The sequence below is a fragment of the Lasioglossum baleicum genome, chromosome 15 (assembly GCF_051020765.1).
Source record: "Lasioglossum baleicum chromosome 15, iyLasBale1, whole genome shotgun sequence".
NCBI classification, from domain to species: Eukaryota; Metazoa; Arthropoda; class Insecta; order Hymenoptera; family Halictidae; genus Lasioglossum; species Lasioglossum baleicum.
This window is the reverse complement of record NC_134943.1, coordinates 6,417,447-6,429,703: the sequence shown is the minus strand read 5'-3', so window position 1 is coordinate 6,429,703 and position 12,257 is coordinate 6,417,447. Positions and strand designations below refer to the sequence as shown.

At 46.6% G+C, this 12,257-nt stretch overlaps 1 protein-coding gene across 12 annotated transcripts in view; it reads left to right on the top strand.

The window, feature by feature from the left end:
* LOC143216287 (uncharacterized) overlaps window positions 1-12,257 on the top strand; it is a 77,433-nt gene that overhangs the window by 32,188 nt on the left and 32,988 nt on the right. For all 12 annotated transcript variants that reach the window (XM_076439188.1, XM_076439200.1, XM_076439199.1 and 9 more), the window contains one exon: window positions 5,693-7,545. In XM_076439188.1, the coding sequence (XP_076295303.1) occupies window positions 5,734-7,545 (1,812 nt within the window). In that variant the 5' untranslated portion in view covers window positions 5,693-5,733. Of the gene's footprint in view, window positions 1-5,692; window positions 7,546-12,257 lie in introns of those variants that run through there.

The following is a 12,257-nucleotide window of genomic DNA, read 5'->3' as shown; positions in this document are numbered from 1 at the left end:
TTTCTATGCCATCAACATCTTTCTTCGTAAATTTGTAAAATATTATAATAGGTTGGCAACTAAGTTTGCGACCTCCATATTTTCTCAAACAAAGTCATTTATATATATTTTTTAAGCACGAGTATTTTATATCAAATTAATCGCAAAATTCAGAGCTTCCCAATGATATACCGTTCAGAAGGAATGGCCTCTGAATGAGGCTATAATGATACAGTAAAAGAATTACGAAAGAAAAGGTCGCGAATTTAGTTGCCAACCTAATGTTAGGTCGGAAAGAAAGTTCTAGCGGTTTTTATTATAAAATCAAAATAACAAAAACCGTAAGAACTTTCTTTCCGACCTAATACAACAAGATTGTGTGCGGTGACTCATAAATTTATTCACAGAGAATCGTCACATTTATCGTCAGGGTCGTGTGACAATTTTTAACATCAACTTTTGTTCGAAAACTGTGGAAACAAATGTGCGATACGATACACATACATTAACAGAGATAAATCGTATTTTTATTTCACTACAGCCAGAAGAGATATTTCACTACCGGCTGCACGAAACCGGTTTCTCTTATTCCGATTTTTATACAACAGCAGCAAATGCGACAGTCTAGATAAAGATCCGCGATCTAATAATGAACAAAACAATGAGAACTTTTATCAGCCTGCTCACAACGTTCTTCACACTACACTGTAGATATTACAGGAGATATTTATTAAGATACGATCCAACCAACAATTAAACATGATCAACACAATGCAGCGAACAACAGAGAAATGTTGAAGATAACAAGATGACAGGTTAGAAGTCGTTACAGGGTACCTGGAACGTTCATTAGACGACTTATCAGGGATTCGTTGAGAAATGATTTCCGCAGTGGCACATTATTGATTGTTTACGAGCCTCAGAATGATCCGCGTAATGGTCTTTCTTGCCAATCAAATAGGAATTATTTCCAAAGCCATTTGCTCTGGTAAATATTTTATTAACATGTGCTGGAGCCCAGAGATCTCGGATCCGGACTTTCCATTGGATCGTTCGGTGTAAGGACGATCCAAGCATACTTACGCGGCACTGGGTTCCCGGTAATCGAAACTCGTTACACTTTTTGTTGGCCAGCCACTTCGCCGAGTGGAAGAGACGGGATTGCACCTGGAAACCGTTCCATAACGAGATTACGCGACAGGGGAGACTGAATTTCAATTTTCATCTCCCAACGTTGACAAATTTAAGATCTGTCCCTTCCCGGAGTAGTGAGAAAAATGATCTTACTGATAATAATATGTCTCATTTGAATTTTATTTTATTTCATGAATTCACAGTGTAGTAATCATTATTATACTTGTACTGAAGAGTTACATATATTTATGCAACTTCAAAGGTCAGGTTTAATTTGAAATATCACTTAATGGCGAAATGCAAATCAGGTTATACATGTCCGAAAATCGGCAGAGATCGTTGAACTGACGGCTCGACAATTGCCTAATTCGCCAAGAACGTCACGTTCACCTGAATTCCGATTAGGCTATCAACCCGTAATCCCTGTAAAGTGATTTACTCGCCACGTATCGCGTCCAAACGTCGTCCATTGCCTTCAAATTCCCCGAAACAGGAATCGAAGTTCTGCCGATTGGACAGGCGTAGACGCGAATTAAAACACGGAAGCGGAGTTTCCATTATCGATTACGTCTACATCGGACTCAGGTGTGGTCCCCGGTGTGGTTATAAATCCATGGGGGGACGCACGGCGACTCGACGACACCGGTAATCGATCCCTTTCACTCGCCGCATCGGTTACATAAATTCGTCAATTAACGCGCTCGTTAATTGACGCTCCTTACCGTTTCCGTCGAAAACGGTCCTCGTTCACCTTCACTGCTTCCATTAATTTCGCAGAAAATCGTTAACGTCTCCATAAGATCCTCTGGTGATCGTTGATCCTTGCCTTGGCAACGTCGGGTATCCACTGACCCTACGCGGTTTGAATGCAGGTGGATGAGCGATTTTATACGAGAATGTAATATTTTAGGATTTATTCCAGAGTATGAGAGTTTAAATTTGATTCAAGCGTGTACGATTTTATATTTTACTTGAGAGTGCAATATTTTACGTACTATACAGGGTCGAAATTGCATGCCTTTTGTGCAAGTTCCAGAGAAAGAGATTTCAAAATTGCTTTGAGCAGCGCAGCATCGGTAAGAATGGAAATCGTTTAGAGGTGGATCGGTTGAAAGTTTTGTGGGTAATTATGAGCCAGCGAGGCGAGGTATGGTCGCGCACGCGAGCCATTTTATTGCGCAAACAGAACAGCGCGGATTTATTCGGGGTTTCCGCCACGCGAACCGAATCGGTATGGCGGGCGCGTCACGCGAATTGGTGCGCTCTCGTCGGCAGTTGCAATTATAATGTGGTTGCAACACACTACAAGTGGCCGGAGAAACGAGACAAAAGCGTAGACACCCTCGCGCCGTACATTCACCCGCGGGCTGCCTGCGGCGCGAGAAATGATTGTGCAAATAGTACATGATACTGCAATTTACCGCTGAACCTTGCGCTTTCGTTTCGTATCTTCTCTTCTAATCTGCGCAGACTCCCGCTACGCAATCCCGATAAAATCATGGGAACACCTCCTACATCAATCTCAACTTTTCGACCGCTCCACCAAAATATGGAGAACCATTTGGCTACTTACGGGTCGATATTTATGTCATTAATAGATTGTAGATCTTTATGTAAATCTGTTTACTGCATCCAGACATTTTGGAGCAATTACCTGGAACTTTCTCTGATCTTCGGCCAAACCGAAGACTCTCGTTGATCTACAAGATCTTCTAGATCTAGGATGTGGCATAACCGGTCAAAGGTTGTAATTTCAGGTTCTGAAAAGTTGATTCGATCGAATCGAGAATCGGATGAATGGTTGGAGGGGAAAAGTCTCGCAGTCGCGTTCGTTCGCGGCCGCTTTTGGGCAGAGGATTTTCCGGCAGGAGCAACAAAGAGGGAGGAGAAAGAGAGAGAGAGAAGTGCTCTCTCTCTCTCTCTCTCTCTCTCTGTGAAGCGCGCGCGTCGTTGAATCGCGGTAGTGTGTCATTCTAAAAATAGAGAGAGGTTGAAACGAGAGAGTAGCCGCGATCCGGGAGAAAGAGAGAAGGGATCTTGGTCTCTCCTATAGTCCCGGTCGTGAACCCGAAGAACGACCTCGGAGAAACGCGGGGCTGAAGAGAGGGAGCCGCGAGAAAGAAGGAGCTGCAAAGGGGGGAAGGGATGTGGCTGGTAGGGAGTAAGATGGACGTTACGGAGGAGGCAACGAATCGAAGAAAGGAAGACAGAAGAGAAGCAGAAAAACCAGAAGAAGAAGAAGAGGAGGAGGAGGACGAGAAGGAAGATTAAATTAAACAGGAGGCAGCGCGCGAAAGACTTTGAGAGCCGGCACGACGACAGAACGACTCAAACCCATGCGCGATTTTAAATATCACGCAGCGCTACGATCGCTCAGCACAGCGCATGCGTTTCTGCTGCAGCGCTTGCGCCTTATCTCCGTGGTGTGCACTTTCTAATTTTACTGCACCTCGAAGAAGCGAAGTTCGTTTACAAGACTCGCCTGAAAACCCCTTCTCTGTTTATAAACCGTGGCCAACCGTACTCCGGAATCCGTCGAGTCGTTACCAACCGCTGGAAAACACGATTTCGTTTTCCAGCTGTTTGACGGTACATCCACGATGATACCGTAGAAGAAGACTCCTTCTGGTACCGGAAGCGGCCTCTTCTTTGCGCCGCGGTAGTTATAAACCAGCGATACAAGCTGTGTTCGAGAGAGCCCCGATTACCAACGTTGCGATAGATCGACGCCGTTGACGAGACAGTTAGGTATTCGTTAACGACCACTTTAAACCGACGTATGGTTCCGCGTGGTTTTGCCGAGACCCGATCCCCTGGAAACACGCTCGCGCGACACTGAGTAACGGAATCATAACCGTAGCCATTAAGCAGTTGTCAGAGCCCACTGCCGCGGCGGAATGGGATTCGTTAACAATTTGAGTGCCCTGGCTTCCAGAATTGGAAACGAAACTGTTGCAACAAAATAAATGAATCTCCACGTTGATCTGTTTGGTGTATCGAAGTATATGTATATCGAAAGTCCAAATTTTGGTCCAAAAATTTTTACGTTTTCACAACGATGTACGTAATGCACAATGTTCCATTTAAGGTAAATAAAATTACCTTAGCAGTCGTCGTCGGAAGAATGTCCCATTGCTCGTCATGCATGGAGACGATTCTAATGCCGGTTAGGTATCAAAAGAAGGTTTGCCCGACTTTCTTGTTGATCTTCTTTGCGCGACACGCGGAAGAGCGTTCTCTGCAGACTCCAGGAAGCGTCCGGGTATCCTTGAGCAGTTTCAGGTTTCATTTTCGAAATACGTTCGGTCGGTACGGCATAAATACGCGGACGCACGGAATGGCTAATAATAGGAAGATTTGGCTTGGCAGCCAACGACGCTGGCCTGCACCGCTTCCTGTCTTCCATGCGCGGCCGTATCTTCCGTTAATTTCGCGCTTGCAGGCAGGAGAAGCCGAGAGACAGAGCGAGAGAGCTAGCTGTCGACTCGAATCAGCCCCAGAAGAAAAGAGCCTCGTATTCCTGTCGTTGCTCGCGAAACTGCTGCCGCGAATTACAAGCCGACCCCCACGAGAAGAATAGATTTCCTTGTCCGACCGAATGCGGAGCGATCCGAGAATAGATTCACCGTCGCCGTTTCAGGAAAGGATCTCCGGCTGCATACTTTCGTAATCGCCGGACTGCGGATGCTCTGACGGAGCGCCGTCCAAATACACGGAATTATTAATAACCGGACTCCATCCGACACCCCCGACGAGATGATCCCGATTCGGTGCAACCGAGGACACCGCAGGAATCCTTCGGCAAAATTCAGTAAACATCCTGCAACGCGATTTTACGTCCGAACTTCAGAATAGGGGGAAAAAATAGAAAGAGGTTCTGTAGATTCTCCACTTGCTGAAAATTCTTCGTTTGCGTAACAATATGTCATCTGGATTTGTGAACGCGATACTGCGAGAATTTTCAGCCTAACCAATGTTCGAGAATCTAATTTGGTCCGCGAATCAAGATCCGTGTCCCTCCCCTGCATCCCTTAATTAAGACAGAGAAAATTGTTCGTCCAAAAATACCCGATGACCTTATTTCGCAGGCGAATACTGAAACTGATCGTCCCGGCGACCTGGTCAGAAGTGGTCTCCGTGAATTGCCGTGCAAATTGCCGGGTGAAACATCGATCTATTATTCGCGTCCCGTAAATCAAGGGATCGGTTCCTCTCGAATTCCTGGGCCGAGGTCGGGCCGACTTCGTTGTCGAATAACGAACGCTTGCTCCCTGTTATGTTTATGGGGCCACTCGCGGCGAGCCTCGCCTTCGCATAACCATAAACCTTGCCGCCATTTCTTTTGGGATTCATTGCGCGCTCTAGGTTACGCCTTATGCGCTTGTGGTGCTCGAAATGCTCGAAAAATATGTATGATTAGCAAACACTGCTCACAGCAGACTATTCAAAGACTCTAAGACTTTGCTCTTCGAAGCTTTTTTCTTTTCGAAGCTCTCAAAAAAAAGTAGCTTACTTAGCAACGTTACCAGACGAAGCGACGAGAGATCACGAGAGCTAACGAATTATGGTTTGATTGCAGGTGTCCACGGTGCGACTGTCGGAGGATCGAGGCGCGCCATAATGGCGGAGGTGGCGACGAAGAAGTCGATCAGCGTCGTAAGTAACAAGAAGAACGAGGTGTGCGGTGTGCAGTCTAACAACGGTTTGCTCGATTTGGATAACCTAACCGCCAGTAACAATCAATTAATATCGTTGTGCGAGACCAACGACGACGAGGACGACCTAATCCTGACTAACAACACGCGTAACGAGCTAGATACGGACGACAAGAGCCTGCAAGAGCTGATCGAGAGCGAGTTAGCGCTGCGAATCAGTTCGAACGCGGAACAAGACAGTGTCAATGAAACGGAGGACCAAGAAGATGAACAGCCGCCCTCAAACCAGCCAGAAACAGTGAAGAGGATCGTGCTAGACAGGCGGCAGGACATTGTAGACGTGAGTACGGAGTTCATTGTCGCTGAAACTGAGCATTGTTCGCTGATCCAGAGCGAGTTAGCGCTGCGAAACAGTTCCAACTCAGAACAAGCCAATGAAATTGAAACGGAGGACCAAGAAGAGAATGATCCAGCATTCAACCAGCCAGAAACCGTGAAGAGGATCGTGCTGGACAGGCGGCAGGACATTGTAGACGAGGAGTCTTACAGTTATCAGAACGGTCACGTGTCGCCAGACGCTTCATACGAAACTAAGGTGAAACCGGAGCCGATACTGAAGAGTTTCTACGATGAGGAACAGGTGTTCTCCGAGGAACCGGAAGTTGGCAGCGCGATAGTCATCGAGGAAACAGACGCCGACGAGGTCGAGCAGCCGGCGCGCGGCCCTGTCGACGATGGCAGGTTATGCTCGCAGACCCAGGACGACGAATCCTCGTGTCCAATCGAAGACCCCGTCCCCCGAGGTCCCGACACCGAAGACAGGTCCTCGGAGATGTCCAACGTAGCCGAGGGATCGGTCCAAGACGTCGTCTCGGACCAACTAACCTCTGCGACACCTGTCACGTTCGTGGACAAGTATCAGGAGGAGGAAGAGGATCCGAACAAAGTCCTGAACAACGCGACGGCGGACCTCGTGGAGACGGACACCGTTCCAGCCGACGATCAGCGGATCGGGGACATGTCCGAGGCCTGGGCCGAGCAGGTAACGTTCCAGGAGGCTGGCCAGTTCTCGGACAACTTCGACCAGACACTGTGCCAGCAGAGTTCTGAACTATTTATCGCGCAGGAACTGAAGTCCTCTTTAATGCAGAACAGCAAGCCCGACAATTTTTTTGAACCTATTATGGCGGAGGCTGGGAAGGAGGATGATGATTCTAGTTCGGTCGACGAGAAGATTCCCGAGGATCCGGAAGCTTGCTCGATCCCCGAGAAGCCACTGGAGGAGATCGAAGAGGAGGTGCTGGTAATGAACACTATGGAGTCCAGGAGCTTCGATGATGTGACTTTGAGTCATTCGGACGCGTCCACTGATGCGGCCAGCACTCAGGAGTACATCGACACTGAACGTCGCGTGTTAAGCGAGGAGAACGATGCTGAGAGACTTCGGGAGATTCAGGGCTCCGAGGGTCTATCTTTGGAAAAGATCTCGCAAGGCTTAATGGACGAGGATGAGGAGGTGGCACAGAAAGAAGAGGAAGTCAAAGAGGAAGTTATCGATAACGTGGACGAGCAGAACGCGATCGCGGAATCCTCCAGCGAACTATCCGTGTCCGAGCCCACATTCATCGAGAACACCGTTTTCTCCGAGACCAAGTGCCACGAGACCGGCGCAGACTCGGATCTCATGGACGAGACCGCAGAAAATCCTGATTTGAACTCGCGCGCACCACTTGCCACTCCAGACGACGAGACCAGCGACGTTTCTAACGCGTGTGACGTAAGTTTTGCTTCTTTTGACACTAATCCGCCGTACGTCAGCGTTTAGGCTCGACGGAAGATCAGGAAGGTACGATGCCTGCGCTTCGTTGTCTCTGTGAATGTTTTCTGTTGCGTGATTTGCTGTGGTGTTCCGTTTTATTGGGTCAGCTGAATTTTGGGCTTCCTAAGAATGAAGTTCATTCAACCCATTTGATTTGACTTGGCAGACTTTATATTCGACATTTTTTAAAATGAACGAACGATTGGATTCTCGAGACCAGTTTGTATATTATTGAATATTCTATTCATTTTTAGAATAACTTCATCTTAAAGACAGTCACAGCGTTAGCTCATTGAAGTATCCGTCTTGCTCGAAAGTTTAAAGAACGCCACGGAGCTTCGATGGTTGTAAGTTGGTTCAAGTTTCCGCCGAAAGGAAAGCAGTTCTCGTTTAAAGTTTTCCAACTCGCGGTTTCGACAGGCTTCCTCCGAAGTTGCAGAGGCCGAAGCAGCAACCTCGAAACTAATTCCCATTGAGAGCGATTGGCTGAATCGATGTTAGCCGTGTCGAGTTACAAAGAGCCACGCAGCGCGGCGTTATTCGTGTTGCTGCGTGGTGTTGAGTAATTCCTGCGAACGAGCCATTCCGGCTCCGGTTTTCCTACCGGTGCCTAAGACTAATTACAACGTGGCCGGCGCTCCCACGCATATTTCGCTCGTGTAATAATTAATCTCATTAATTCGCCTGCTACATTGTAAACGGGCAGTGCCGTGTTTTTCGATCGACGCGTGGTTCTCGTTGCTTTTCAACGCTGATTTCACATTCAGGTGGCCAATTTCTGCATAGCTGCTCATAACAGGTCAATTAATTCAGTATTACTGAACGATCAGATTTATAATTTTGTGTGCAACGACGCCAGATCTGTAGAATTTGTTGTATGAGAACATCTGTTTGGGTGGCGCCAAGACGGAATAAAATAGGAACGCCGATTCGTTCTTCTTGATGGAGCTTTTATCCGTGGTCTCGCGCGCTGAACGCGTCGATTAAACTATTCGCGGACGAAAGGCGGGAACAATGGCTGTCGCCAGGATTGAATGGTCCCGCTGGAGAACGCCGGCGCGTCTAATTAAACGACAAAGGCGTAATTGGCCGGTTGACATCGCGCAGCCACGCGTAACCACTTTCGTTCTCCGTTATTTCTCTCCATTGACACCGGCAAGAATACGACACGCGACCGCCATTCGACAGCGAATTGCGTTCACCGCTGCCAGACGGGATTTAGCGGCTGAAACACGATCGTCGGAATTAAACTGCGCAAATCGGAATTCAAATATCGGCAATCACGACTATTTTCTCCAATCTTCACCTTGGACACAACATACATTTACATTTTACACCATTTTACTTTTTACACCATTTACATTTTTGCAATATTGGACCCCTCGTTGGGCGAACAAAGTACAAAATACAATTAGTTGAATTGCAGCGCTATAAAATCGTAGGTAACAATTACTCTTTCGAATTGCATCTACTCATTCTGCCATAAATGCATCAAATACGCAGTCTAATAATAATAATAAGTACAAAGGAAGCGTTTCTCTCGAAAAAAGTAAAAGTAAAAAGTGAAAGACCGCTTCGAAATTACGCTGCTCGCCGAGTCGATGAAAATTGAGATCCACCGAATGCTAGACTCACACCTCGCGATCATCCTTTCTGCTTTTCAAAACTCGATACACCGCCGCGCCGCCTAGAGAAACTCGGTATAATTGGACTGCAGGTTTTACGATTGTACGCGAGGCGAGCGTGTTCGTGCTCCGATGAATTTATCGAGTCGATGAAATAGTTAATGACGCCGATGAATACCTGTTTAATTTCATTTTTCCGCGGACCATGCTCGGATTTGCATAAACGTCCGCGATCCGGCAATGATAAACGTGAAAGTGGATGGTTCGTTTTCAAGTGAATTTCGCGGGGCGCTGTGTGTGGAAGCGGCATCGCGTACGCGTAAATGAATGGTGGGGTTTTATTGGCATGATGCGAGAATGACAGTGTCAATTTGAATAATTCCCGTGTTCACGCTTGCGTCGAGGAACGAGGAAATCGTATTTTTACTTGGGTGAACGTACTTGCGCGTTCAGGGAGACGGATGTGAAATATTATGCGAGTTCACGTGGACCCTGGGGCTAGATTATGTCACAGGTAGCTTTGGCGTAGTGTACAGATTGTATCAAAATATTTCGGAGTCCAAACAAATTTTAAGATTCAGAAAAACAGGATTAATCCCAGTGAAGGTCACCAGTGTATTGATCCATTGAGTTCAAAAGCATTTGGGGCCCTGACATATTTATAAACTATATAATTGTTTGTAAGAAGCGTAGGATTAATTTTTCAACGTATACCGCACGCAACTGTTTGATGAGCGTGTAGGATTACAACAGGTATAGTTGACGCAATGTCATCGCGGTGACCGATGCTTAGCACAGTCAACAACAAGTTCCATTATCGATCGACACCGGCAGTCACAACACTGTCGGCGGCCGTGAAGTTAAACAACAACGTCGGACACACCTCGCCGACACCGGTGGAAACGTCCGCGATAATTCACTACGCGAGCAGGCCGCGCGTACCGGAAGCGATCCGCTCGTTTATCAAGGCGTCGCTCTACGAAACCGAGTTATCAGGCAACCCGGTTCAATGACCACTGACTGCAATCATGTGCTCCGAGTAACCTGTTCCGCTCGGAACTGGCTTGACCAAGATCGAGGTCGCGACGCATCCTACGGATCGATCTGGCCGCAATTGTTCCGCTTGAAACCTCGGCGCTTCGACCCTCCTACTTCGCAATATTCATCCCTCATCTATTTCAGATCTAACCCAGACCTATGTTGGTAACAGATTGTTTACTCCCCTCGATAGACAGGCCATTAAAGCCTCGCTCTATTTTTGTCACGGGGTATTGTCAGGTTTCCGGCAACAGGTGCGAGAAAATATAAGGGATGAAAAATATTCAAGGTCTTAATTCTTTCTCGGAATACAGGGTGTTTTCGAAACTATGTTATAGCTGAGGGGAAGGGATGATATTATGTGATAATTATTTTCTTTTGAGACGAGCCGAGTACTGTTTTGCTGTTATCGGTGTTCATCGTTTGCCAATCGAAGTGCAAAATTCCTTTCCCTTCAGACGCGTTGTTCAAGCGGTTCAGCAACGTGTATCGCACCATTTGTTGTCGAGATGACGCACGAGCGGCTCCATTGATTTCTTATCGACGAACGAGGGAAACGTTAGGGCATGATTGCCCATTTCACGCGCGTTGCCTTCGTCCATAGAATCTCCTTCCGGAAAACGAAAGTTTCCGCAGAAACAGCCTCAAACTTTTAGTCTTAAGCCTTCTCCACACCACCCTGGCTTTCTCTAGAATCCCTGTTGCTGTTAGGCGACTTTTGAACTGTGCACTTTGCTAACATTATTCCAAGCATTATGATAAGGTCAAACTGACTAGGTGCTGCAAACAGAGTTTTGTCAGCTTGGAATGAAACTAGACATTTTCATTGATTACGACACATAGGAATTGTTGTGCTTGTATTGCGTTCTTTCAGACTGCTGAATTGTTTCATTCATGGACGATGAACTCGGGTTTTATAGTAAAAACGGTGAAAATGAGTACTCGAGGCGTCGTTTACGCCTGAAGAGAAATGCTAAAGAAACTATCATGAAATTATAGCCAGTGAGAGTTACTCTTCACGTTTCTATATTTTAAACCCGTTTGCAAGTGTTTTAAGAAAATGGTCAAATCATTTCTAGTCTCACAATTAGCGTACACGTTCTAAATCACGCTATTCTTCGTTTAATTTTTTCATTGCGAAGGCCTTCATCCTTAATTAAGACTCCTAATTTTTCCATAAGTGATAGCTATTGTACTCGTAAACTCTTTTAACATCATGATGAGAGAAGTAAATGATCAAGCTGCTTTTCGATATAACAAACTCATTAGGAAGACTATTAATAGCCTTCCAACAAATCGCGTGCTAATTGGCTAAGTTGAAGTCGTCGTAAAATGGACGATTGGACATTTATTGCGTATTGTACACGGCTTGCAGACGTATCTGCTAATCTTAAGCACGATATTAATCATTATGATGCATTTCTTTTTGATGGGTGGACGTTGAAATTGAGTTTGGAAAGATCCAGCGATAAAGTGGCTATCTTCAAAAATTTCTTTAAAATTATACATTTTGCAAATATGTATCTATTTGTAGAGAAGTAAATGTTATTCAGTCAAAAACAACAACGTAAGAACAAAAGAGTGCTCGGTCCAGATATTCAGGATCGCTTCTTTTCATCAAGTGCGACCTTGAGCAAGAGCTAGTCAAGGCCCCCCAAGTTTCCAGGCCAGAATCCCGATGTGTGTCAGGATCCGATTTTCCGAAACAAAAAAAAAACCGGTGTGTGCGCGCGTGTTACGTGAAACATGCTCGGCCGGTGTGATATCGAGGTCGATCTTTCGTGAAACGACCACTCCGACTTCAGGCCGGGGACCAATCCGGTGGCTCCTCTTGCTGCTGGATCTCCAGGGCCCCGGCACCTTTCGTTCTGCTAGGTGAGCAGACCGTATTCCGCTCCCCTCGCGTGTTTCACCTGGCCAACACGCACGCGGCCAACCGTCTCCCCGTGTCCGGTGGAAACGGCCAATCGCGGAAACCTACCTTATCCCCACGATTTCCTCCCGGCT